Source organism: Atheta coriaria, unplaced genomic scaffold, assembly GCF_025399875.1.
Source record: "Atheta coriaria isolate IRGN ID8LTWV9N9 unplaced genomic scaffold, Caltech_Dcor_3.1 hic_scaffold_1_pilon, whole genome shotgun sequence".
Classification (NCBI taxonomy): Eukaryota; Metazoa; Arthropoda; class Insecta; order Coleoptera; family Staphylinidae; genus Dalotia; species Dalotia coriaria.
The window spans coordinates 7,469,704-7,496,551 of record NW_027045443.1 but is presented as its reverse complement, the minus strand read 5'-3'; the positions used below and the strand labels follow the sequence as shown (position 1 = coordinate 7,496,551).

The 26,848-nt window shown below is 44.2% G+C and overlaps 6 protein-coding genes across 6 annotated transcripts in view; 3 read left to right on the top strand and 3 right to left on the bottom strand.

Moving 5' to 3' along the window:
* The first annotated feature begins 72 nt into the window (after positions 1–72).
* mTor (serine/threonine-protein kinase Tor) lies at positions 73–8,573 on the top strand. The gene is made up of 5 exons (XM_065307727.1): positions 73–621; positions 683–900; positions 1,242–6,535; positions 6,591–6,750; positions 6,811–8,573. The coding sequence occupies exons 1-5, from the start codon at positions 399–401 to the stop codon at positions 8,185–8,187; spliced, it is 7,272 nt and encodes a 2,423-aa protein (XP_065163799.1). The 5' UTR covers positions 73–398; the 3' UTR covers positions 8,188–8,573.
* A 218-nt stretch (positions 8,574–8,791) lies between these two features.
* Positions 8,792–10,086, bottom strand: LOC135795919 (enoyl-CoA hydratase domain-containing protein 3, mitochondrial). Its single transcript, XM_065307750.1, has 4 exons — positions 9,942–10,086; positions 9,777–9,874; positions 9,586–9,721; positions 8,792–9,522 (listed from the first exon to the last, which is right to left on the bottom strand). The coding sequence occupies exons 1-4, from the start codon at positions 9,966–9,968 to the stop codon at positions 8,953–8,955; spliced, it is 831 nt and encodes a 276-aa protein (XP_065163822.1). The 5' UTR covers positions 9,969–10,086; the 3' UTR covers positions 8,792–8,952.
* Positions 10,087–12,056: 1,970 nt separating this feature from the next.
* Positions 12,057–12,418, top strand: LOC135794209 (proline-rich protein 2-like). The gene is made up of 2 exons (XM_065305410.1): positions 12,057–12,062; positions 12,104–12,418. Exons 1-2 carry the CDS (start codon positions 12,057–12,059, stop codon positions 12,416–12,418), a joined length of 321 nt encoding a protein of 106 aa, XP_065161482.1.
* Positions 12,419–14,162: 1,744 nt separating this feature from the next.
* LOC135791368 (U5 small nuclear ribonucleoprotein 40 kDa protein) lies at positions 14,163–15,520 on the bottom strand. The gene is made up of 3 exons (XM_065301754.1): positions 15,307–15,520; positions 15,120–15,249; positions 14,163–15,067 (listed from the first exon to the last, which is right to left on the bottom strand). Exons 1-3 carry the CDS (start codon positions 15,412–15,414, stop codon positions 14,262–14,264), a joined length of 1,044 nt encoding a protein of 347 aa, XP_065157826.1. The 5' UTR covers positions 15,415–15,520; the 3' UTR covers positions 14,163–14,261.
* A 301-nt stretch (positions 15,521–15,821) lies between these two features.
* LOC135803862 (dyslexia-associated protein KIAA0319-like protein) lies at positions 15,822–20,184 on the bottom strand. Its single transcript, XM_065317583.1, is given in 6 exon segments — positions 15,822–17,052; positions 17,108–17,275; positions 17,277–17,524; positions 17,581–18,963; positions 19,362–19,601; positions 19,660–20,184. Coding segments are annotated over 6 exon segments (2,805 nt in total). The 5' UTR covers positions 19,826–20,184; the 3' UTR covers positions 15,822–16,452.
* Positions 20,185–24,780: 4,596 nt separating this feature from the next.
* LOC135803871 (uncharacterized) overlaps positions 24,781–26,848 on the top strand; it is a 63,456-nt gene continuing 61,388 nt past the window's right edge. The window contains exon 1 of the mRNA XM_065317593.1: positions 24,781–25,273. Within this exon, the coding sequence (XP_065173665.1) occupies positions 25,219–25,273 (55 nt within the window). The 5' untranslated portion in view covers positions 24,781–25,218. The remainder of the gene's footprint in view (positions 25,274–26,848) is intronic.

Below are 26,848 nucleotides of genomic sequence, written 5' to 3'. Positions count from 1 at the left end.
ACAACAAAAATATTATAAACTACCTAACCCTAATGCGCAGAAATTGTTATAAGTAATAAATATTGATTTTCCGTTGCTGATTATCATCTGGAGTGTGTCGATGTGGTGATAGATTAAAAAATAAAAGAACGACCGCTGCGCCACCTTGTCACTCTGTTATGATTGCGATAAGCAGCACTACACAGCAACACTAACCTAACAATCACAGTAGGCCGTGCACACCAAAAACTGCCAGTACTCAAAACGCGACTTCCCGATCCAACACTTCAATCCAGACCGGTACGGGCACGCACCGGCGACAATTTCGGAATCGAGCGATGTGCGGCTGTGCACGCCGCACAGTTCTCTCCCCATAACCCCTGCATCCGCACGGCGGCCGCCCGTCCGCCGCCGGCGCGATGCAACACAAGGCGATGCAGCAGTTCATCACCGGGCTGAAGTCGCGGCATGCGGATACGCGCGCGAAGGCAGCGCACGATCTGTCCGTGTACGTGAACAGCGAGCTGCGGGAGGCCACCCCCGACGAGATCACCAAGTTCTTGGATCCCTTCTATCATGAGATCTTCGAGATGGTGTCGTCCAGCGACGTCAACGAGAAGAAGGGCGGCATTCTTGCTATTGGTGAGTTTACATTCAAATCAAACATCAACAATAATAATGTTCGTATTGTTTGTTTGTGCAGTATGCTTGATAGGAGCTGATGTTGGTGACCCAACGACGCGAATATCACGTTTTGTTAATTACCTTCGCAATCTACTACCATGCAACGATATCAGTGTAATGGAGAGCGTGGCCAATACCATGGGACGGCTTGCTTTGGTCAGTGGGTCGAAAGCTTCGGAATATGTGGAGTTTGAAGTGAAACGCGCGTTTGAATGGCTTGGTGGCGATCGTGTTGAGGTAAGAAACAACAATTACTTTTATTATGAATTCTGTGTTTAATTTTGCATCTAACACGATAAAGATTTGTTAAATTGCATTAATAGACGAAGAATATCAATTTTAAAGTGTAAAAGCATGTTTAAATGTTTGAAAAACTAAAAAAAATGTTTTATTGAGTTAAAAACTGTCAAAAAATGCTTGAATGAGTTAAAAACTGTCAAAAAAGGTTAATTTCTTTAAGATTATTTGTGATATCATTGGTTATTTCTTTGAAAATATGCTTTAAATTTAATTTAACATGAAATTTATGTCAAAATTTCCTTCACTTGATAAAACCTTTCGCTTTTTGGCATTTTTAGGGCAAAAGACACGCAGCTGTGCTAGTATTAAGGGAACTAGCGCAGACAATGCCAACATACTTCTTCCAACAGGTCGAGCAGTTCTTTGAGTTGATCTTCAACGCAATCCACGATCCGAAACCAGTGATCCGCGAGGGTGCAATCGAAGCACTCCGCGCTGCACTGGTGGTAACAGCACAACGCGAGTCAACAAAACAACTCCAGCACACACAATGGTACAAATTCAGCTTCGAACAGGCGAATAAACTCAAAACAAAGGTAGATAAACATGACAAAGGGCGCGACGAACGCGCTCATGGTTACCTCCTGGTGATCAACGAATTACTACGGTGCTCCAACGCCGAATGGGAGCGTAAATATGTACAACTGTTGGAAATCACCGACACGCGACACTTCGGTGATGATCAACAGTACGCAACCAACAAACCCAAGTACGGCTTCCACAAACGCACGCAGTACCAAAACCTGTCGAAAACCAGTAATATTCTACACGTTGTTACTGAATCCACCGTCTGTCGCAAACTGATGATGGAGGTTTATCGGTCGGTGTGTGCTGATGTGCTCTCACATCGTAGCTCGCGGTATAGCTACACACAACAGGTGCTTATCGCCGTTCTGCCTCGCCTTGCCGCGTTTGACAGCGAACTCTTCGTGCAGGAGTACCTCGAGGGGACAATGATGTACCTGTTTAGCACTTTAGGCGGACGTGACAAGGATAAAGCCGCCGCGTATATCACCATCGGTTTGATTGCTGTCGCTGTAGGAAAACCAATGTTCGACACGCAGTCGGAGTACCTCACTAAGTTAATGCACTCGATAAAACAGGCGCTGCCGAGCAAGGAAGCAACCATACGCAAACGGACGAAAATTGATCCGAGTGTCCTGAAATGTGTGACTTTACTCGCACATGCAGCAAACAAAGATGAACGGTTCAAGAAAGAAGTTGTATCTATCCTAGACCAGATGTTTCAGACAGGTTTAAGTCGCCCGTTGACAATTTGCTTCCGTGAGTTAGCGAAAAACGTCCCATGTCTTAAAGATTCAATCAGTGCTGGCTTATTGAAAATGTTGCATCAGATCCTCATGAATAAACCTTTGCGGCATCCCGGGATGCCTAAAAATCTACCAGCGGATTTGCTTTCTTTAGGGAGTGACACCCATGAGCCCTGCAGCATTGTACTAGCGTTGCATACTCTCGGTACCTTTGACTTTGAAGGCGCAAGTTTACTTGACTTTGTCAAACGTTGCGCTGAGCACTTTTTGATTCACGAGCAACAGAAAATCCGACTGGAAGCAGTTCGTACTTGTAGTCGTTTACTAAAACAAGCACTGCATCAAAGCGCTGAGCATCCATCGGAAACTGTCAATTTAACAGTGGCGGCTGTGTTGAATAAACTGCTGGTTGTCGGCATGACTGACACTGACTCCGATGTACGTCTCTGGGTGTTGTACTCTCTGGACTCGACTTTTGACAACTACCTCGCACAGGCGGAGTCTCTCAGCGCGCTCTTCGTTGCTTTACACGACGAAGTGTTTGAGATTCGCGAAGTTGCGCTTTATACCATAGGCGGATTGAGCACTTTGAACCCGGCGTATGTTATGCCCAGCTTGCGCAAAACACTAGTTCAATTATTGACTGAATTAGAACACTCAGGCACTGGAAGAAATAAGGAGCAAGGCGCTAAGTTATTGGATTATCTTATTCTTAGCGCTCCGAGATTAGTACGCCCGTACATGGAGCCGGTTTTGAAGGTGTTGGTGCCTAAACTACGCGAACCGGAACCTTACCCCGGTGTGGTTCTAGCTGTATTGAAAGCTATTGGAGATTTAGCTGAGGTAACAGCAGGCGGGAGTGAACTACACCAATGGATGGACGAATTGATGGGGATACTTATGGATATGCTCGGGGATGCATCCGCGCCTGACAAACGCGGCGCTGCTTTAATCACTCTAGGAAAATTAGTCGGTGCAACTGGACATGTAGTCAAACCCTATACGCAATATCCTGTATTGTTGGATGTCCTGATGAACTTTTTGAAAACCGAGCAGTTGCTATACATCCGCAGAGAAACAATTCGTGTTTTGGGACTTTTGGGAGCTCTGGATCCATACAAGCACAAAATGAATCGTGGTCAGATTGATTACCACCCAGAAGCACCGCTGTTGATTCCATACACAGACAAAACCACGGATCCCAACGCTGATTTATCCAGTAGTGAGATGTTGGTTAATATGAGCAGTAGCACACTAGAAGAATATTACCTGGCGATGGTGATTGCTACATTGATGAAAATCCTCAGAGATCCCACTTTGGGTCAACATCACACTATGGCTGTGCAAGCCGTGTCTTTCACCTTCAAAAGTTTGGGTATTAAATGTGTGCCGTACATCTCACAGGTTTTACCTAGTCTCTTGAATGTTGTGCGCACACCAGAAGTGAATATTACTGAGTTCCTCTTTCAGCAGCTTGCGCATCTTATACTGATTGTCAAGCAACACATTCGTAACTACCTTGATGATATTTGTGCGCTTATCAAAGAGTTCTGGACACCGCATAGCACCATTCAGAAAACATTGATTACTTTGGTTGAGAATATAGCTATTGCTCTGGGCGCGGAATTCAAGGTTTATTTACCAAAACTCATGCCGCAGATTTTGCGTGTTTTAAGTCACAATTCTACAAAAGATAATTCTGTTGTAATGCGTATGTTGGAAGCTTTGCATAAATTCGGTAATAATTTAGAGGATTATATGCATTTGATTCTGCCACCCATAGTGAAACTTTTCGATGCGCAAGAGAGCACGGTTCCTGTAGCCAAACAAGCCTTGGATACCATTGATCAACTAGCTGGGATCTTGGATTTTTCGGATTTTATATCCAGGATTGTACATCCGTTGGTACGCACCATTGATACGTATCCCGAGTTGCGGGAGGCCGCCATGGAGACGCTCTGCTCGCTTGTGATCCAACTACGACGTAAGTTTTTAATATTTGATCGACTCGTCACGAAAGTCCTCACAAAACACAAGATAACCAACACGGCGTATCCTGAATTGATCGGAATGATATCAAAGAGTACAACACTCTGTGAAGATCGAGATGTTCTGCAGGAGAAACTCCGACAGCAAGCGAAAGTGAAACATGGCGATACAACTAATATCGCAGTGGATGCAACGACGATTCAACGCCTGAAAGTATCCAAAACAGCACTGCAACAAACCTGGACAGCTACACGCCGCGTCTCCAAAGATGACTGGCTTGAATGGTCGCGAAAACTAAGCCTGGAACTCCTCAAACAATCACCGATTGCCGCTTTACGATCATGTATATCACTAGCACAGTCATATACACAATTACCCAAAGACTTATTCAATGCTTCGTTTGTCAGTTGCTGGACGGAAATCGACGATATGCATGATGAATTGATCAGGAATCTTAAAGATGCGTTGGTGAATGCTGATATTCCTGAAATCACCCAGACAATTCTGAATCTTGCTGAGTTTATGGAACACTGCGACAAAGGACCTCTACCCATTGATCCGGAATTATTAGGAGAAAAGGCAATGCATTGCAGGGCATATGCCAAAGCCCTGCATTACAAAGAAGAAGAATTCAACCGCGGTGTGAATCCAAAGGTAGTCGAAGCCTTGATTTCGATTAATAACAAATTGCAACAGAAAGAAGCCGCTGAGGGTCTTCTACAGCATGTAAAACCAAAAATGGATCTTGAAGTGCGCTGGTATGAGAAGCTGCATAATTGGGACAAAGCCCTGTCGATGTACAAAGATATCCTGGATAAAAACACAGCGGATCACGCTGCGTGTTTAGGTCAAATGCGTTGTCTCGAAGCTTTGGGTGAATGGAATGATTTGCATGAACTAGTCGCGAAGAGATTTGACATTTTACCAGAGTCTGAAAAGGTAAAAGCAAGTAGACTCGCGGCTGCATCAGCATGGGGTATCAAAGACTGGGAATCCATGGAGAAGTACACGAAAGTAATGCCGCGGGAGAGTCAGGACGGTGCTTTCTACCGGGCGGTTTTATCGATTCATAAAGAGCAATACGACGATGCGCAGCGCTTCATCGACAGCGCGCGTGATTTGATCGATACAGAGCTCACAGCAATGGCGGGCGAATCCTATGAACGTGCCTATAACGCCATGGTGTTTGTTCAAATGCTTGCTGAGTTAGAAGAAGTGATTCAATACCGACTTGTTCCTGAACGTCAACCGACACTTCGGACGATGTGGTGGCAACGATTACAATCCGGACAAAGAGTTGTTGAAGACTGGCAGAGAATCATCCAAGTGCATTCATTGGTTTTGTCACCTGAACAAGACATCCATACTTGGTTGAAATATGCATCACTCTGTAGAAAATCCGGGTCGTTAATGTTATCGCACAAAACACTCGTCATGCTGTTAGGCTTCAATCCCGAAGAGAAGAAATATCAACTTACTTGTGATCAACCGCAAGTGACCTTTGCCTACACCAAACACTTGTGGATGGCTGGTAACAAATCAATCGCCTATAAAAAACTGGAGGGTTTTTTGAAAGAATACACTGATCAAGGCGCGCATGAGGATGTCACGCATGAAGAACGACGCAGACTCCTGGCTAGATGCTTCATGAAACTCGGCGAATGGCAGGAGAACCTCGAGGGTGTCACTGAAACCTCCATACCTTCAATCCTCAATCGATATCAATCCGCTACCGAGCATGATTCCTTATGGTACAAAGCATGGCACTCCTGGGCGTACATGAACTTCGAGAGTGTTCTATTTTATAAGAAACAAGCGGAGAAATCACCGGTTAATTACATCCCGTTCGCTGTGAATGCCGTTGAAGGATTCTTCAAGTCAATCAACTTGTCCAAAGGCAGCTCACTGCAGGATACACTCAGATTACTCACGTTGTGGTTTGATTACGGGCAGGTTAGCGAGGTGTACGATGCAATTGTTGATGGTATTCGATTGATTGAGATGAATACCTGGCTGCAGGTGATTCCGCAGTTGATTGCGCGCATTGACACCAAAACACTTGTTTCTACCCTGGTGCATTTGCTATTAATCGATATTGGAAAGACACATCCACAGGCGTTGATTTATCCGCTAACTGTGGCGACAAAAAGTACGTCGTTTACTCGTAGACAAGCAGCGAATAAGATTTTGAAGAGTATGAGTGAGCATTGGCCTGGTTTAGTCAAGCAAGCTCTGATGGCTTCTGAGGAGTTGATTCGTGTCGCCATTTTGTGGCATGAGATGTGGCATGAAGGACTTGAAGAAGCTTCAAGGTATGTTTGATATTATTTTATAGATTTTGTATGTTTTTATGATGTTTTTTTATAGATTATATTTTGGTGAGGGTGATATTGAAGGAATGTTGCGTGTCTTGCAACCTTTACATGCCAGACTGGAAAATGGTGCACAAACATTAAAAGAGACGAGTTTTATACAAGCTTACGGCAGGGATTTGGGCGAAGCACAAGAATATTGTGAAAAATACAAGGTAATCATCACTTTTCGATTGAAAATTTCATGTTTTATTTTATTTTTGCTGTGTTTAAAGGTAAATAACCTAAAACGAGATTTAAACCACGCCTGGGACCTGTACTACCACGTCTTCAGAAGAATAACCCGTCAACTACCCCAACTAACCTCTTTAGAACTTCAGTACGTGTCTCCTAATCTCCTGGCGTGTCGTGATTTGGAGTTAGCGATACCAGGCAGTTATTCTCCTGGTCAACCAGTGGTGAGAATATCACACATCAGCGCCTCTCTGGAAGTGATTACTTCTAAGCAACGCCCAAGGAAACTCCTCATTCGAGGTAGTAATGGTAAGGATTATATGTTCTTGCTCAAAGGTCATGAAGATCTACGTCAGGATGAGCGTGTCATGCAAATCTTTGGTCTTGTAAACACGCTGCTCTTGAAAGACCCGGATACTTACCGCAGGAATTTAACAATTCAACGTTATGCGGTGATACCACTCAGCACAAACTCTGGTCTTATCGGTTGGGTACCACATTGCGACACACTGCATACGCTTATCCGTGATTATCGCGAGAAGAAGAAAATTCTTTTGAATATTGAACACAGGATCATGCTGCGTATGGCACCGGATTATGATCACCTCACTGTGATGCAAAAAGTCGAGGTGTTTGAGCATGCATTGGAACATACAAACGGTGATGATTTAGCGAAATTATTGTGGTTGAAGAGTCCGTCAAGTGAGGTTTGGTTCGATCGCAGGACGAATTACACGCGTAGTTTAGCGGTGATGTCCATGGTAGGTTACATCCTTGGTTTGGGTGATCGTCATCCTTCGAATTTGATGCTGGATAGACTCAGTGGGAAGATTCTACATATTGACTTCGGCGATTGTTTCGAGGTCGCCATGACCAGAGAGAAATTCCCTGAGAAAATTCCCTTCCGACTGACGAGGATGCTCACGAATGCCATGGAAGTAACAGGCATTGAAGGGACATACCGTCGGACCTGCGAGAGGGTTATGTCTGTACTACATCGGAATCGAGACAGCGTAATGGCCGTCCTCGAGGCTTTTGTTTACGACCCGCTTTTGAATTGGCGTCTGGTTGATACAGCAGCACGGAATAAATCAGCAATGACCACCGATGGGGTAAGTTTATCAGACAGCTCGCAGGAACAGGAAGGTTTAAATACCCTGAGCATCACGGGGTCGAAGAAAATAATGGCACCGCAGGACGGCGCGAATGGCGACAGTTCACAGAAGGCGATGGCGATCATCAGTCGAGTGCGCGATAAACTCACCGGTAAGGACTTTGCACAGGAAGTGGCGATGTCGAGTAAGGATGCGTCGGATAAGCCGCTGTCGATCGAGAAGCAGGTCAATCTGCTTATCCTACAGGCCACCGACAACGAGAACCTGTGTCAGTGCTACATCGGCTGGTGTCCGTTCTGGTGAATTGTGAGACTCTGCTTTTTTTTATATTTTAGGGGGGAAATGCTGAGACTTGATAAATTACCACATCACTTGGTTGTTTATGACGAAAACTCTTTGATTACCTTTCGAACAATTTGTTATGTAAGTTTATAAGTTGTTGTATAAGTCTGTAAAGCATAGGGTAGAAATTCGCCATCCATAACGGACATTATAAATCATGGAAGAACTGTTTTTCTATTTAGTTTATAATGTTTCCACTTGGGACGGCAAACATTTTCAACAAAAAGACATAAACTAACGTGAAATGATATGAAATGAAGAAAACTGTAAAAATGACATGTTCTTTTACTGTTAAACTCGCCATTTGCAATATCTATATATATAAAAATTAATTGCTATCCGTTAGAGTACAACTAAAGTACGGCTGGACCGATTTGAATGTTTTTATTTTCATTTTTGTTTATTACAAAACAACGGTGAGGATTTTTTGATGCAACAAGACGTGAAAAACCGCAGCAAAGTGCTTAGCCATCTAGCAGTCTCTCTGGTGTTAACCCGTAAAAAGGGGTGGGGGTAGCCTGACAGTAAAGAGTCACGGAGTGAATTCAAATATAAACACGCAGGGTTCAATGAAAGATTTATTAATTTCGGGAATAATTTGTTCTCTCTGCTGTTAACCCGCAAAAACTGGTGGGGGTAGCCTGACAGTAAAGAGTCGCCACGCAGAATTCAAATATAAACACGCAGTGTCCAATGAAACATTTATTAATTTCGGGAATATTCTGTTTAGCTGTGCGTCCATTTTGGTTTGCGTTTGTCTACGAAACTATTCACACCTTCAATACCATCGGCAAGATTCAAGTTCTCCACCATAACGCGCCCACCGTTCTTATACGCGGTCATAATATCCTGATCAATTTGTTTGTAATAGAAACGCTTACCCATTTCCACGACAGCACGACTTTTCCTCACGATATCCGCGCATAATTCATCCAACACTTTATCAAAGTCCTCCTTACTGCAACAATGTGATACTAGTCCAGTTTGGACAGCCTCTTCAGCCCCTATGGGTTTCCCAGTGAATAACATCTTTAATGTGGTTGCTTTGGGCACGGATCTTGCCAGAGCAACTCCTGGTGTAGAGCAAAATATTCCGACATTCACTCCGGGTGTTGAGAACTTACTGATGTCAGTACACACGGCCAAATCACATTGTGCTACTAGTTGGCAACCTGAAGCGACTGCATAGCCGTTGACAGCTGCAATTATTGGTACAGGACATTCAATGATGCTGCGCATGAGGGACGAAGCCACGGAGAACACCTTTTCTTGACTTTCTCTGCCTGCTTCTTCACTCTAAAAGGTAATTCATCCTGGTTTAGGTTCAGGTTCAGGAAGGTATCCTGGACATATACTTACCAATTCTTTTAAATCATGCCCTGAAGAGAAGATCTTCCCTTCAGCTGCTAACACAATCACCCTGAGATCTTTACACTCCCATTCAGCACTGATATTTGATATTAACTCCTGCATCATGGGAATAGACAAACAATTTCTAAAACAATTTAAATGATTAAATGAGAAGTCAGTGTTGAACTTCTTCTGTTTACCCTGTTTTTGGGTTGCACATTGTAATGGTCTTCACACCTTCATTGTTGGTGACATTTGTTAACTTGGATGCATGTTGGGAGTACAGCCTTCTTTGCAACTAAAATGTTTATGTTATATTGCAACAAATGCTATTGAACTGAAAAAAGACTGAAGAATGAACTTACCTGAGTTAAAGCAGATCTGAATAACATGATGAAGTATGGTTATACTGGTAATTTGTAATAAGAAGTGTTAAAGATGAGTAAAGTTATGTTTTGTGACTTATCTTGTCATTGCTTATCATCTTATTGAGGTTATTGCGCAAGTAACTTGTCTGAGCAACTATGAGAGGAGAGAGGGTGGCCCCATGATATCTATTACTTACATCCATCTCAAAATATGAAAGAATTTACTGGAGGTGATGATGATGATGATGTGCAATAAAAAAAACAAAAGAAACGGTTAAAATTTATTAATTCTTGGAAAAAATCCATCCATTTCTGTTGAAGCAACGTGTCCTCATTGCTCATCAGGATGTCAGTACAGAAGTGGTAGGGCCAGGTGCCTCTTTAACAGCAGCCAGGGAATCCAGGGCACCCGCAGCATCCAGGGGAACATCCTGTCGCGCATGTGCAGCCCGTGCACCCTCCGCAACCTGCTGGGCATGTGCATCCAGGAGGACATGGACTGCAGGGACTGCAGGGACTACAGCTTTCCGTGCAACATCCATCACTGGGACAAAATGGTTGTCCGGAGCATGGATATCCAGTGGAGAACTGCTTCCCGAAGCTGTAGGTATACGTGATGGGCGTCGCTGTCGGGATCGGCGAGTAGTAGGTGACCGGGACGTAGGCGCACGATGGCAGGCAGTAGGTGTAGGAGTAGGCTCCGCAGCAAGACATGGTGGAGGTGGTTTTTGGATTCGGTAGTAGTCACAGATTGTGGTTGTGTGGAATACCTGCGATTGTGGCAGGTTTTAGGCTTGCTGTTGTGTTGTGGGCGTTGATTCGTGGGGGCCCTTTTGGTTAATTGAATACGCGGGTGATTGTGGATATTTGAGCTGCGATTTATAGATAGATGGGTAAATAAGGTGTTGGTGAGGTGTTTGCAGCGATGGCGTTATGCGTATCAATTTAATTTGGATTTTTTTCGCGGAATTTGTGGGCCGAAACGTTCACTGAAATTTTGAGATTTGTAGGGAGAGTGTTTGTTATGTTTTGTTTCTATTTTTCCATGGCTAGAGTGATTCCAATACAAAAACGGAAATGCAGAGATTTTTAGCGGGCAATCTAAAAACTTAAATTATTTTGGGCTTTTTTAAATATTTAGACGGTTTGCAATGGATTAATATTAATTAATATCAAGGGTTGACTGTTTTCCCTGTCGTTTTTTTAGGTTTTTAAATTATTTATTTGGTGAAATCAAATTCACACAATGGATCTTAGGCAGCTCTGATTTTCATGTAAACAAACAAAAGATTTAATTTGCCGTGTGCAGCATCAAAATTTCAGTAATCGTTTCGGCCCAAAAATTACGAGAAATTTAGAAATTTAAAACGAATAGATACACAGACACGGCTCATTTTCGACTCTTTATTTATACAAATCAAACTCCGGCTAAATTTAAAGCAACTACAGTGTATTTATCAGAATATCTACACCAAAGAGCCCCCCATTGCCCCGAAGACTACGAGCGATTGACGCTGATCCTTCAACTCTCGCCACCAAAGTCAACGACCAAGTAAAACGACCCCAAGATGTCTTGCTGTGGATGCTACTCCTACACCTATTGCCTGCCCTCCTGTGCCTACGTCCCTGTCACATATTACTCCCCCATCCCGACGGCGACACCCATCACCTACACCTACAGCTTCGGAAAGCAATTCTCCACCGGATATCCATGCTCGGGTCAGCCATATTGTGGAAATGATGGCTGCTGCACCAACTGCTGTTCGGGTCCCTGTTGCGGTGGTTGTTGCGGCGCTTGCTGCGGGGGTTGTTGCGGCAGCTCTGGATTTTGCGGTGCTGGTTGTGTTGCACGCGGCTATGGTTGCAACAGTTGTTGTACCGACTTCTCGGGGTGTTTGTAAGGGCACCATTGTTTCCCAACTGTGAAAATACGAACACAACTCAAGTGTGATCTTCAGATCTCTTTAAAATGTTTACATGTTTTGATATTTAGGCTATGTGTAAACTTGCCGAAACTGAATTGCTCAAGGAAATAAATACATTTGGTAAAATTCGTGTTGCAGGTACTCGTTCTTTTATTATTTACGAAATAAACACATAAGTCAAACCACAATGACGGTAAATTTTATTCGAAATATGTACTGCAGTTTTTCGGGTAGACATCTTCTCCAGTTGTAGATCAACAGTATCCTGGGCTGAAGCAACCAGGACCGCATCCAGCAGAGCAAGGACCACAACCAAGGGTACAACCAGGACAGCCTGGTGCGCTTCCACCAGAGCAACAACCCCCACAGCATCCACCACATCCAGCACAGCCTGGAACGCAGGGACTGCAACCGCTACATGGACCACAGCCTCCACAAGCTCCACATGGACCACATCCTCCGCAAGTCCCGCAGCTTCCACACGGCCCACAAGTCCCACAGTTGCCGCATCCACATCCAGGCGCGCAATTACAGTTATTAGCACAGTAAGGTTGACCTGAACATGGATATCCAGTAGAGAACTGCTTCCCGAAGCTGTAGGTATAGGTGATGGGCGTCGCCGTCGGGATGGGCGAGTAGTATGTGACCGGGACGTAGGCACATGATGGTAGGCAGTAGGTGTAGGAATACGTACCACAGCACGACATCTTGTAATCTTAGAAAACCGCCTGAAGCAACAACTTGAACCTTGGCATCTACTGGTACTACCCACGAATGTAAAAATTTACAGTATTTTAATTTGGAGCCTTAATTTACAAGGAATATTCACGGAAACGGAGCTCCCGTGACGAGCACTGGAATTTTGCGTAATTTTTCTTTCAGGTATCAAATAGATGTGTTTGATTTTGTTTCTCAGCGCTGCGTGGAGACGAAACATGTCGCAACCAATGGAATCACAGAATGTGAATAAAACAAGTTGCCTTGAAACAAAAGTTTTCGGGAGAAGTTTTCAGGCGGCTGTGGAATAATGCCTCGCAACATATGAAACAAAATCAAACATATTATTTTCGACCTTTGAATCAAAATTTTAGTCTCCGCATCCGCACCCAAATTTCGTTCGAAATCTCATATTTAAAGCAAACACTCGCTGAAAATTTACAACGCACACCCGTCCAACACCACCAATGAACACAATTCATCAAAAATCAACGAGATATTCAACCTGCGGGAATTTTCAGTAGAGTAAGGGGGCCCCCTTGCATCCACACAGACTCTGACGTAACAATAACCCACCTGCAGCCAGGTACCTGCCACCAAAGTCAACTTTAATTATTACACGACGTAACTAGTGCTAAATACAAATCAATCATCAAGCATGTCTTGCTGCGGAGCATACTGCTACACCTACTGCCTGCCGTCGTGCGCGTATGTGCCTGTGTCCTACTACGCCCCGATCCCGACCGCCACTCCGATTACCTACTCCTACTGTTTCGGTAAACAGTTCTGCACTGGTTTCCCATGCTCGGGGAGTCCATGCTGTGGCAGTGCCTGCTGTCCACCAAAGTGCTGCCCGCCAAAGTGTGGACCTTGCCCGACAAAGTGCTGTCCGGAGGTTCCATGCTGCCCATGCCCAACGGTATGCTGCCCATGTGCTCCTGGATGCGGGCCTTGTTGTCCGCCAAGTTGCTGCAGTCCTTGCGGGCCATGTAGCCCATGTTGCGGACCTTGTGGACCGTGTGGACCGTGTTGCAGCCCATGTGGGCCTTGTTGCGGACCATGTAGCCCATGTGGACCTTGCTGCAGTCCATGTGGTCCATGTGGAGGATGCTGCGGCCCATGCGGACCTTGTTGCGGTCCATGCAGCCCATGTAGCCCTTGCTGCGGACCATGCAGCCCTTGTGGACCATGTTGTGGTCCATGCAGCCCATGTGGACCTTGCTGCGGTCCATGCAGCCCATGCAGCCCATGTTGCGGCCCTTGTAGCCCTTGTGGACCATGCTGCGGACCATGTGGTCCATGCGGAGGATGCTGCGGTCCATGCGGCCCGTGCGGAGGATGCTGCAGCCCATGTTGCGGTCCATGTGGCCCTTGTGGACCATGCGGAGCCGGTTGCTGCCCATGCCCGAATAACTGCGGCCCGGAAGTGCCTTGCCGACCATACTGCTGCAGTCCATGCTGTGGCCCATGCTGCCCGGAGGTGCCATGTTGTGGCGGCTGCTGTTAAGGGGGCCCTGCCATACAGCGCTCTTTCGTATTACATGTAACTACGAACGAAATGCGGAAATAAAAGGAATTTAACATCAAAAGTCGTAAATTTTATCGCAATCAACACAAGACATGATTTAGTAAGTAAAAAGTTTGGAAAAAACACAAATATCAAATCAATCAAAGTCTAGGGATCAATCTCCCCGATATAAATATGTTTATCGCTGGAACCAGACACGATAATCGGTTCATACGGATGGAAAGCAACATCATTCACACAACCATTGTGTCCAGGTAACTTGTACAACACCCTGCGCGCTTGCACATCCCAAACGTAGACGAATCTATCCGCTGAGCCGGAAATCACCTTCGAGCCATCCGGTGACCAGTTGCATCGGATGAGATTCTTCTCGAAATTATGCTGTTGGCCCTGCAGAACTTTCACACAGCGTTCATGTGGTGCATACGGCCGTACATCCCAGATCCTCAGCGTGTTATCCATGGAATTCGACAATAAATACGCACCATCCGGGCTTAATGTCAGCCCGGTGATTGTGTCCAAATGGCCCTTCATCGAGTACAACACTTCGTTCTTCCGCGTGTCCCATACTTTGATATCATTATCAATACCACCGCTGAAGATTTGATCACCTGTGCCGTTGAAACTCACAGCTGTGACTTGGAAACTCGAATCCATTGATGCCGTAGGGAGTTTCTTCCTGACATCCCACAGCTTGACTGTATAATCATCACTGCCTGAACAGATTATCTGTGGTCCACGGCGTGTCACGCTCAATGCGTTTACAAAACTCGTGTGGCCTTTATACTTTCTTATTCTCTGCCCTGCGACTAAATCCCACAAACCTAGTGTGGTATCTGTGCTCGCACTGAGAAGATTATTGCCATCTAATGAGAATTTGACTTGTGTTACAGCCCCACTGTGTCCTGCATATACATTCACATTCTCACATTCACCGTAGACAGACCACAAGACTAAAATCAAGCAATATTACTATACAATCGCAATAATAATTCATTTTCTTACATAATTTTCTATCGAAACCAGATGATGCTAAATATTGTCCTTCTGGATGGAAATCCAGAGTGAATACTTCACCCTCATGGCCTTGCAAGAGCATTATAGGTGCGAATAGGTTCGATGTACGTGGTACATTCTATTAAATAAGAAAAATAAATCAGTAAGTGTTGATGTTTTGCGGTGTGGTACTTACACTGGCTGCAACTTGATAATTTTTCCTCAAAACAGCCACATCATTGCGGATTTTCTTTGGGGAAACAGGCGCCAATGCCGTATCTTCAGCTTTCCTTTTTTCTGCCATTGCAAAACAATTAATAATTATACATTAATTTAAGTAAAACCTTTATGAATGTTTGCCTAACGTTGATACCACCCCCCCTTTACAGGTTAAAATTCATATGACGCGGTTTTAGTTTTCAAAGTCGCCGCTAGAGGCGCTGTTCGTGTTAGAAAAACAAAATTTGTTTATCGCAAAAACCATACCGGCATTGTGAAAGATTCGTTGTGGTTATACGAACGTAAAAACGTAAAAAGCTGGTCAGTTTGTGATTTTTGTGTGGCTGGGGTCATTCCTTGGGGCATCTGCATCCAGGGTGAGTACATACTTTGTTTATTATGTTGAGACTTGCATATTGCATGATTTGAAAGTTTGTAATAAGATAACAAGATGCAAATTTTCAACGGTCGTTGTGTGCACAGCGGTGGCCATTTGTAAATCTAACATCTTTATTCCGAAACGCATTTACAATCGACATAAAATGCAAAGAATGTGCACAAACCTTCTGAATTCATACAGACTTAAGTACCAAATAATACAAATTGCGTGATTTGTTGTGAAAGAAAGGAACATCGTTCACACATCGCGTCTATTCCGTATAAAATGAATTCGCATCATCACATTTCTCACGCCACATTTGCCCAATTCCTGAGACCTATGTTTTCGGTTTTGACACTACAATAAGTTGAAAGTAAGTCTAAATTTCGTTAACACTAGATTTGTTTGTGTGTATTAGGTTGTGCCAATCGTATATCTAAATTATTGGAATGGCGACACGCGGCCATGACTAGAAAATTTTAAACTAATAATCACATGTATGGATGGTATTTGCAATTACTTAACATTATTCACAATCAAATCAGTTTGGCGTACGATTCAATCTCTTAAAGTCATTGATAATTTATACGAAAAGAACCAATCGGGTAACTAACACTTGCAATTTAGTACAGGTAGGCACAATATGTTGCTTTGTTTCTTTCGATTTAACTTGAAATGTGTTCAATTGCGCAAGCGACTTAGTCGCAGTCTTTCCGCCCGCTCCATTCGCTGAGCCACGCTCAGTTAGGTCTTGATACGCCGGCCCATCTTGACGAAACCATTGCGTTTGTGACCATTACGCGACTCCCCGCTGTAGCGACTCTTATTCCTCGACTCGAAAACCACATCGCTGTCGGAGTCTGTGTCACTGATATCCACCTTGCGCACGTCGTCGGTATTCTCGATAAGTTTATAACTCGTTGGCTTGTTGGCCTCCGAGCGACACGAACAATTATTCAAGCAGAGATAGATCAAGCCCCAGATGGCACCTGCCACTGTGAGGGTGAAGCACAACACACCCAACACCACATAGAGGATACTCCAGCTGCAGTCGGAGTCATCATCTGCGTCCCAGTACTCTTTGAGCATGTCTCGCATCCAAAATGTGTCACATTTGCAGATCCGCGTGCGCTCATCACATAGACCATGCCCAGAACAATTATTCTGGCAAATCACTGTCTGGAGACCACTTACAGAGAAGCCGAGGATATCTGCGTCCACTTTAAGCTTCTCACGGAAATGCTTCACAACCATATTGGCGTCCATTGACTTCCCATCGCTTTGTTCGATGTAAAACTGTATAATAACTCGTTCTGTTCCTACTTCTGAACTTAATTCTTGAACCTTCAGGAGAATGTTCTCAGTTAAAAAATCTTTAATATCTATATTAATATCTTACCTGTAATTTTGTTTGGTCCTGCACCAAAAGTGCAAGTTTTCCCTTCATGTTTTCGTACTGTGTGTGCGTCAACTGTTTGATATCGGCGTTGATGATCATCTCAACCAAAAAGTACAGATTGGGATCTGCTCGTACTGTGACCGTCACAGAGTCAGTGTCGCTCAGTCCCCTGTTCATCATACACGGTCAGGTTAAAAATATACCTGCCAGGAACAACATCAGTCAGAATTAACACCGGCGTGTCTTCGGATCGTTCCCCAATTTGGCCATAGGCTAGCGAATTCTCTGCTCTGGTCCACTTCCATTTCACAATCGCCCAATCATCACTGGATTGGGATCCGTTCATGTAAATCACAGTCTGTGGTAGTACCACTTCGAAATCATCACCCGCTTTTGCAATCGGCTTCTGATTTTTGTCTAAAAATACATTTGATTAGGAATTAATTAGAACAAAGTAAGGAGGTGATTCTTACTTTGATCAACTGTTACATATTGTAACGCACTCGCGGAGTTTCCATTATCATCAGTAACAGTGATCTTAAACACATAATTTCCTTTGGTGAGGGATGTAACGTTTGTAATGCTTGCGTTCTGTGTTGTAAATACAGCTGTGCTGGGTCCTTCCACTTGACTCCACTTGAAATCAACGATTTTGTTGTCATCCGTGCTTTGGTTGCCATTCACCACAACCCATGTTTGCGGTAGACTGATGGTGATATTATCACCAGCCTTGGCAACAGGAGGTTGATTCGTTGGTGGTTTCACAAACACGTGTACCTTCGCAGTACTGCTCTGCCCTGCACTATCAGTCACCTTAAGTTGAAAGGTATACATGCCTTCCTCAAGATTCGACAGTTTTAGTATCGGTGTGCGGGTGTCTTGCATATCCACCGCGAGGTTTGTGTCGATTTTCGTCCACTCCCAGGTGGTGATGTTGTGATCATCACTGCTCATCGTCGCGTTCAACTGCAGGTCCTTATGTGGCAGGTATACAATCACATCGGGACCTGCATTCGCCTCTGGGGGATAGTCAGTCTCCTGTAGGACAGTGATATTTGCAGTTGCTGACGATGTGGCTTTATCTGTATCCGTGACGGTTAGTTTGAAGGTATAATTGCCAGGTTTGGTCAGATCTTTAAGCGCTAACATTGAGAGTTCGGAAAAGTGGGGTTGGTAACCAACTGGGCCTTGCTGGAGTTCCCAGTGGTAACTGACAATGCCATTGTCGTCTGTGCTTGGAGACGCGTCCAAGACAGCTTCCGTTGTGGGTAGTTTAATGGTTTGATTGGCGGGGGTAATGACAATCTTCGGCGGTTGGTTGATCCTGGCCTGAGCGAGGACTGTGACGTTCACAAACGTCTCACCATAGGAGAATTCACTGGACACGTTCACTTTAAACGTGTACAGCCCCTCGGAGAGTTTTGTAAGTTGCAGTTCATCACCGTTTTGTTTTTTGATCGCGCTGCTTCCATCTGGTTGGTTTAAAGACGTCCAATCGTAGTTATACTTCTCGTTTTCTTGGGGTTCTGGAGTAGCGAATGCTTTCAGATTGACTTCACTCTGTGGTAACTGAATCTCCGCATTCTCCACAGCCACCTTCAATTTTCTTTTGGTGATTTGTGTTGATGAAGCCACTGCATTTGTAGCTTCTGTAGTCGCACTCTGTGTGCAAATTCCATCAGAATTACGAATATAGTGCTCCTTACAGCGGCAAGTTCCCGCCCTACTTTTGGGAGAATTTTGAACGCATTCTTCATTATTCCCACAGTCGGGTATCCCTACATTACAACTTTTGCTAGCGGCTAAAGAAGACGCACCTAGCTGCATACCTTCCGGGTACGCATTCTCAATTTGATCTAAAAAGTCAACACGAATAACTTAATGAGATTTTCTTATCACCCATGGGTTTCTGATAAAGATAGAACACTTTTTTTCAATTTCATGCATGAAATCTTTATCGTCCTCTGCTCCCATTTCGTGAATATGGTTTCAACTCAGGCATGATGCGTGTGATGCACGGTAATATACACCAGGCAAGCGATAAGACCCAGTGTATAGATAAGCTCGCATTGTTTGTGCGCATACAGTTAAGAGGAAACGTTTCGTATGCATTCAATTATTTAAATTCCATCATCAATCGATGATTAAAACGACGAAAACTCGTACGGTATTGATCCCCATGCATGAATGACTTGTACATTTGATACCAAAGCAGGAGGAGGATAAACATAAATAATTAATTTGTTAATCATACCTCTTTTGCTGAGCAAATTCTCCCAGTTGTCATCTCCTACAGCCCTGACCAGTACCATTGCAAACTGGTTCCTGGTAGCCACTTTGGGACTTAGAACAGGCATGCATAGCTCATTACTGGCACAAGTGATATGATAGCATTTCTCAGCGGTCATGAAAGCTACATTGCACTCATCTTTCTGGCAACATGCCAGGACACAATGTTTTTCCGATTGTATGTCTTTGATCTCATCAAAGGTCCCTATAAAAACAACACCAATCAAATGGACTTCCAAAGGAGTTTATTTTTAGATAAATACCTGCAGCCATGTCTCCCTTTGGTATATACCCCACGAATCTAGCATTCATCTGAAGGCAGTTGATCAAGTCGCTGAACTGCCCCCGCACGGGGGACCCAAGGGCCGCCAGCCAGAGGAGCGCAGTCATCCACCACATGGCCCTCATACGTCGCACGCACTTGCCCATGGTAGCCGCCTCTTCGAGGCCGTACTCATAACCTTTCCACCCACATAATCCGCGCGTACTGCGTTCAATTCGAACCGATTCACTCGCCTCCGCCGGTTGCTGATAATTCCAAGTGTTGTAACCCCCCCCACAATGCGGCTCCGACTTGCTCTGGTTTGTAAAAACGCGTAGATTGCTTGTAGATACTTTGGTATAGACTTGGGAACACCAAAAGGGTGGTTTGCCCGTGGCAGGAATGGTTTTTATTTGTATTGCGTCAGTAAACGCTGTCAGTAGCAGCTATGGTAGCACTCCGTACGTCAGTACAGACCAATACATCTACCATACAGCTACCGGCCTTGGTTATCAGTGTTGTCAGTGTCAGCTGCGGTGACCAACATTGGAAAGGTGGGGCAGGCAAGAAGGGGGAGTGCGTATGCTGATTGTGCGCGAACGATTATGACTCGTTCTTAATCATAATCGTTTCTTGCTGCCTGCTTGATTGCGAAATTATGTTGGGCAATCAATTATGTTTTGCAAGGTTTCCAAATTGGTAATTAGCGTATAAAGTAGCATTGAAGTCAATGTAAATGACGTCTGGCATTAGAGTGAAAGTTTGCTAGTTCTAGGTCGATAATACTTTCGGAATTGAATCACTGATAGCGCCACCGTATCGTAAATGTAGGAAAATTTCCACTCCACGTGGATTAGAGATATAAAATCACGCCAAGTACGCATACTTGATATGAAATATTTATTGTTTACATAAATTTAAAAGAAGTTGATAATGTTTTATCAGCAGTAAAGTGTTTTTTTCTAGGCTTAAAGAGCTAATACTTACACTTTACTTTTAAACTGTTAATTATTTTGATTTGTGAGGCAAAAAACTGGACTTTGACGATGTGATATATCGACACAAACGAGTAGTCGACGTGTCTGTAATTAATTTTTCCCCATCCGCCCGAAGACTTCACTTTGTATTTAGTTTTTTTGTAGCCTCGCTTGAGGACTCACCTTTAAACTGTTTAGAATTTCTGTGTCTAAGGTCACAGCTATTTTTATACCCGTCGACAGACCCCAGGGCCTCTAAAAGTTTGTAGCCCTGTTTTTTTCTTCTCTGGAAGAATATCTTTCTTAGTTGGTGGACAAGAAAAAACAGCGCCTTTTGCGCAACTTGATACGCCTTCACAAAAATTGTTTCACCTCGAAAACAAAACATGAAAGACAATATTTTTATTCGTCTGCATTCTATTGTTCCCCGTGTAAGTCGATACACGTGTCTAATATTAGCCGGTTGAATTTTACGAGTGCATTTTTTACGCGTTCGCATTTTGAATATATATTTTATTCATTTGGAGCAAATATTGAATGCGCATTAAAACAAACACTTGTAGCAGCAGCGCATAAAATTTTACTGTTCCGTCAACGTGCGCACCGAAAAGGTCATTTTTGCAAAGAGCATGAAAACAGCCAGGTGTCTAGGTAGTGCTCTAGCACTGCCAGAGTGACGGTTATAAACTGCACAGCCATTAAATGCTTGATTGGAAATGGGCGGCGGCGCCGTCGATGAATTGATTGGCCGCTATTAATATCGGCTTGTTAAATGAAGACGTCGTCGTCGGCATTATTTCGTCGACACACAATTAAAGCGAACTTACCGGATGTCGCGGCCCGAGGCACCGCGCCGGCAAGCGGGCAATCGATAACTTTTCGCTACATAATAGACGGTGTACGCTATCAGTTAAATTACCCTATTATGAGGTACATCTAATCGCGCCACACGTATGGGAGTGCTTTGCAATTATGTGCGAAATCGAAAGTTAGTCTGCTGTTAACTGCGCTCGAAATTCCGCCATTTTAACTCAATCTGATAAATTTCGCAAAAGCGAGTCAAATTAGTTTCGAAATTAAGTGCATGAATTTATTATGTGTTGGAGGGGAGTGTTGAGAAGGAGGGGAACTGTACAATAAAAGAAGTAAATTTAAAAAATTATCAATTCATTTGACGACTATTATAGCGGCGTACATTTTTATGAAGCACTTTGGTGAATTGAACTAATTTGCAATCTTCTTTATGCCCCCCTGGCCTATTATTCATGTCATCATCGCACATACACCGCGGTTGCCAGCGCCCGCCTCCCCCATCGTGCGGTAGGCGCATCTTTTCCCTTTTCCTCCTTGACTGCTTGGCTCGCGCCGCGGTTATACAGCCGTATCGTTTACGTATTCATCCGCGTAGTTTGCCGCCGCCGCCGCCGCCGCCCCCCTGCCGTGCGCGCTCGGCGTCTTCGTCATCTCCTCCACGTCTTGAAATCGTAAATACACAAAAGACGCTCGAGCGCACATTTAATGACATAACTGAATATAATCGGTGCGGGGTGGCCCGCACGCTCGTTTCCCCTCTTGCGCGTAGACGCCGCGGCGGCGGCTGCAGGGAAACGCGAGATGCACGAGAAGAAGTTTTCCTCGACTATTGAGCAATAATCCTAAAAACGACCCGGCGCGGCGCCAGTCGGTCGGTCTCCTTTCGCGGGGGGCGAGATCGAAGCAAGCACACGCGTTCGTGGAAAACACTCGGATGTGCAAACCGCCGCCTCCCTCTCTGCAGGACGATTCATGGAGTCGTCGATCTTTCGAGATGCGCTTTTCCTATTGACGAATCGGGTCAGGCCAAACAATGTCCGAGATTTTATTACTTTATTTACTTATATTATGGACGACGACAACTCATGTCGTCGGGGTTCGAGGAAAATTGAATTGGAGTATTTTCAGTGTCTTGCCGGACTCAGGGCGCAAAAATAAATAAAAATTACGGCGCTAAACTAACCACCCTAATTAATTCCAGCCATATTTTCGTGGATTTTACTCGTAAAACCATAAAAAAATAACATAAGAAAAAAACGATGATTTTTTCATTATTTAATCGAATATTTTCTTATTTGTTACAGATGGATTTCACCCTGTAACCTCCGAAATATATAGGTAAGTGAATTCACACAATTACGCGTCTCGAACTATCGTAATCAATCAACTAGGCGTGAATTCGTATCCGCGAGTCAAAACGGAATTTGAATTTAATTCCGCAAATGCGTTTTCTATTTGTATCGGCAGGCAGGGGGCTGGAATGCTCACGTTGCAAATAATACTTTAATAACATCGGAGAGAATTCACCGAACTGCCTAGCAGCAATATAATCGTCGGCGCAGCGCGCACACATTTCGGCAAAGCTTTCAGGTGCGAACTTGAGTCGGCGCTGACGTTGAATTCATAATAATCCCAAAGTCGTGAAATCAAACGCGGCGCGCGAAACCTGAAACACAATGTGTTTTCTTCGCGCCGCGAAACTATAACTCATACACGCGGCTCGACGCGCGTCGGGAGTTATTGAATAACACGCCGAAAACAAAATTCGAAGCCAGCGCAAGCCCGACAAGCCGGAAACGTGTGTTAGGATCAAAAGATTGAATCAGTACCTACACTCGCAGGAGGCGTACAAATATTTAGTGGTGCGCCTCTTGTTTAGCTTCGGTTTTCTTCGGACGATGAATATTGCATCAATGTGTGGGCGCTCATTATAATTTTATATCGCGTTCGACTTCCGGATGGCCCGCCGTCTTTTGCGCGCTTGTGTTTCGAGCACACGCCGCGCGTGTGTGGTGGTTTTTTTGGCCGCCGCCGCCGAAACCGAAACCCCGAGCATGCATAGTTCACGACGACGGGGGAATACGCCGCCAAGAAATCAGCGAGCACACAAGTAGAAACTTCAGCGGGCGGGCGGCTGTGGAAGTCGACGCGATGACGGACTTTGAAATATTATTTCATGCATAACCGCGAACGTCGCTCGCTGGCGCGGTGGTGGATGCTGTTGTGAAACCCGAACCGACTTCGGGCGAGGCGCGCGGGACCATTAGGGGGATGAACAATAATATAAGGGGGGCATTGTATGCAGCTCTACTTGCCCGCAACTACAATCTACAAATATATGCGTCGAGTTATTTCCCTTGGTTCATTATCATTCGCGATTCTTCGTGCGGCGTGCGCCAACCACTTCACTTATTCATCCACCAAGTGGGTAACTGTAACAACACAAACAAAGTTTAAAACTGAATATCATAACATTTCGTATAATAAACGTATAAAATTCGTTTTTTTCGTCGCGTAGTCGAAAATAATGCAGAAAATTTATTTTAATAGAAATAAATAGCAAAACTACGTATTATTTTACGTAAATCTGTCGACAACAATGCAAATTGTTACATTGTACAACTCCCAAGCGGTTTGTAAGCAATGTTTTTCTTCATATGCACAAAAGTTTACTTTTAGAACGTTTTTTCTTTATTTCGATTAGCGAAATATTCATAAATGTCCGCAATTCACACGATTTTTTATTGTTTTCAATGACCCTCGGTAGGAATATATGTGAAAGTTGGTTATATGTTATATTTACGATACGGATAAGAAAAGCGATAGGAGGAGGCGAGTGTGGAACTTGAAGTAGATGACAGATTATGCTTTATGCGCATAAAAGTTGCATGAAATTTTTGTCTTTCTCCATCTCTACGGTCCGTTTTTTTTGCTTGATTTATGCGTATCGCACGCGTTTGCTTCCGCTTTATAGAGTGTCGGAGCGTGGGTTTTTGCATTAAGTAGTGCGGCGTTTAGTATAAATCAAATTAAAATTACAAATGCGTGGTGCGCAATTTAAATAATTTTATTTAGAGTCGCAAAAGCGACTTATCAGCATCCGCACATTTCCGCGTGCGCAGATGTTAGCCAATTTTAAAGTTGTAGATAAAGTTGTGTTTTTTTTCAGCGCAACATTTTCTTGTTGTGTGGATCAAAAACGTTATCGCTTGAAATCAGTTGGGTTTGATGGTCGAGTTTGCGCTCGCGCTGGTTCTCTCGCTGCTGGGGGTGGAAATACGGCCGGCTTTGGAAAAGTTTGCGCGCACGGCGTTCAGTACGCCACCGGCAGGACGATCGCGCACACCGCTGCCGCCCGTCGACTTGCCGCCACCGCTGCGCGTTTTCGCATTCGCATCGCGTGGCCAAACACTCGCATCGCATCTCCCGATCCCTGCACGGATCGCGTGCGCGCCGCGCCGCCTATCAATTCGACTTTTTGTCTTCTTGCTTTAGTTTTATTTTTATTGTTATGGTGGTCATAACAGTTTACAATCGGCTCGTGCCGGGGATATAGACACACCGGTATTTACAGTCCGCGTCACACGTGAAACGATTATGAGCGCGCCCGGGACTGATTCGATCGCATTCGCACTGATTGAAAAATTAATGCAATTTTGTTAATGCGCGCCGGCGAGTAATTTTCCTGGGACTAACTAACCTGTACCCGACGAGTAATCGAAAGCACACGAAAAGTAAAGCCGAGGGAGTTCTTCACGTCTTCATCCACCATGCTTCGACGCCTGCGATGTGCCTGCGTGTATTTGATCGCATGTCTGATTGCAGGTAATGTTGAACGAAACTTTTGTTTTAATTTCGACGTGTATTTTTTCGAATTTCAAAAAATACAAATTGATACCGAACGTGATTGCTGAGTCCGGATTTAATGTGACGCCTAGCATGTCGCTTAATTGCGCTGGTTTTAAATATGAGAAAATGAAGAAAAAACAACAACCACGGCACTGGACGAGAACTGGTCGAACTCGCGCGGTAAAATAAAGGCGGAAATGTTTGTTGCGCGCCCTAGTCCTACTTCTAGGCAATGACATTTTGCTTGTTTGTGTGTTTGCGCAACGTTATTAGGTTATTACGGTCGGCGATATTCAAAGAAAACACGGGGAAAATTATGCGCAAACACTCGGCGACAACGAAAACGTTAAAGCGATGTATGCCACGCTACATGCGGGCCCGTTGGTATCACGTGCGCAGTGACGGATTTACTTGCGCTTCTCTACGAACCACCTCAAAATCTGCATCAAATTCCAACTGAAAACAACCCTATCACAGCTCAAATCAAAAATCAATTCATAACAATTTTCTTTTGAATAGAAATAAAAATATTTGTATATAAAAAAAATAATTACTTAATTAATTAATTAATGCATGAAATTATTATATGAAAATATTTGAAATACAATTCTGAATGTAATATTAACTTCGTTATAATATGAGAGTGGGTAACATTGGCGGAAAGTAAACAGTTTGCGAGTTTCTTGGCAATTCACAGGTCGGGGGCGGTTGGGGCGGCGGGTTCGGCGGGTGTTTGTTTGACATGCAATTTGCGCGAGCAAAAAAAAAAACGCGGAGCCCGCCCGCGCGCGGATGTGTGCGGCGTAATAAAATAATGAGAACAATAATGACGCGGCATGTGCTCTTTGGCTCCTCGCCTGCGCCACCCCCACAGGCAGCCGAATGGCTAGTTTGAAGTCGTATTACTAGAGTCGCAATAAAACGACCGACCGGTGGCGCGGAGCGCGTGCGGGTGAAGTATGTCTCGGCGACTCGTAAAAATCCGCTCGTATAAGAATTTTTATGCATTCAATTATGCGAATTTATTATTATAAGATTATAACTAGCCGTGGAACCTTTTTCGCGCACGTCTGCATCGCGTATGCATTCATGGCAGCCACCACCGCTGTAAAAAGCACATTCTTGTGATGCAAGTCAAACATAATTCATGCTACACAATCGTAATTTAATCCACTTTTATTTAACTTTATATTCACCTTCAGTCTAACATTATACTAATTTTAGAAATCAGTTTTTCATCTCGGTGGAAAATTTCCGTTGTTTTATTTTTAGTTATAAATAGCAAAAGGGAAATAAACAAATCGATCGCTTTGTGCGCGATAAATAACGATGGAAATTCCGCGGATGTTTGTCATCTCGTTTGTGGGCGAACCCACTCCCACCATCTTTCTATTTAAATTACTTCGCAGTTGTTTCTACGAGTCCTGCTTTCTAGTAACTGGCACACTTGCAAGGCGAGCGAACGTTTTTTCCTTGGTTTATGCGATTGTGCTCGTTATCTTTTACAAGCGCGCGCGATGCTTTTCGTTGCTGCGAAGAAGTTTCACGTTT

Bases quoted from the DNA above. Each gene is read 5' to 3' on its own strand.
- LOC135795919 (XM_065307750.1), bottom strand. From the start codon at position 9,968: ATGTTATTCAGATCTGCTTTAACTCAG. The intron at 9,875-9,941 runs GTAAGTTCATTC...TAAACATTTTAG, and splicing joins TCAGATCTGCTTTAACTCAG to TTGCAAAGAAGGCTGTACTC. The intron at 9,722-9,776 runs GTAAACAGAAGA...AAATTGTTTTAG, and splicing joins ATGTGCAACCCAAAAACAGG to AAATTGTTTGTCTATTCCCA.
- mTor (XM_065307727.1), top strand. From the start codon at position 399: ATGCAACACAAGGCGATGCAGCAGTTCATCACCGGGCTGAAGTCGCGG. The intron at 901-1,241 runs GTAAGAAACAAC...TGGCATTTTTAG, and splicing joins TTGGTGGCGATCGTGTTGAG to GGCAAAAGACACGCAGCTGT. The intron at 6,751-6,810 runs GTAATCATCACT...CTGTGTTTAAAG, and splicing joins AATATTGTGAAAAATACAAG to GTAAATAACCTAAAACGAGA.
- LOC135791368 (XM_065301754.1), bottom strand. From the start codon at position 15,414: ATGGCAGAAAAAAGGAAAGCTGAAGATACGGCATTGGCGCCTGTTTCC. The intron at 15,250-15,306 runs GTAAGTACCACA...CTTATTTAATAG, and splicing joins ATTATCAAGTTGCAGCCAGT to AATGTACCACGTACATCGAA. The intron at 15,068-15,119 runs GTAAGAAAATGA...GCTTGATTTTAG, and splicing joins TGGTTTCGATAGAAAATTAT to TCTTGTGGTCTGTCTACGGT.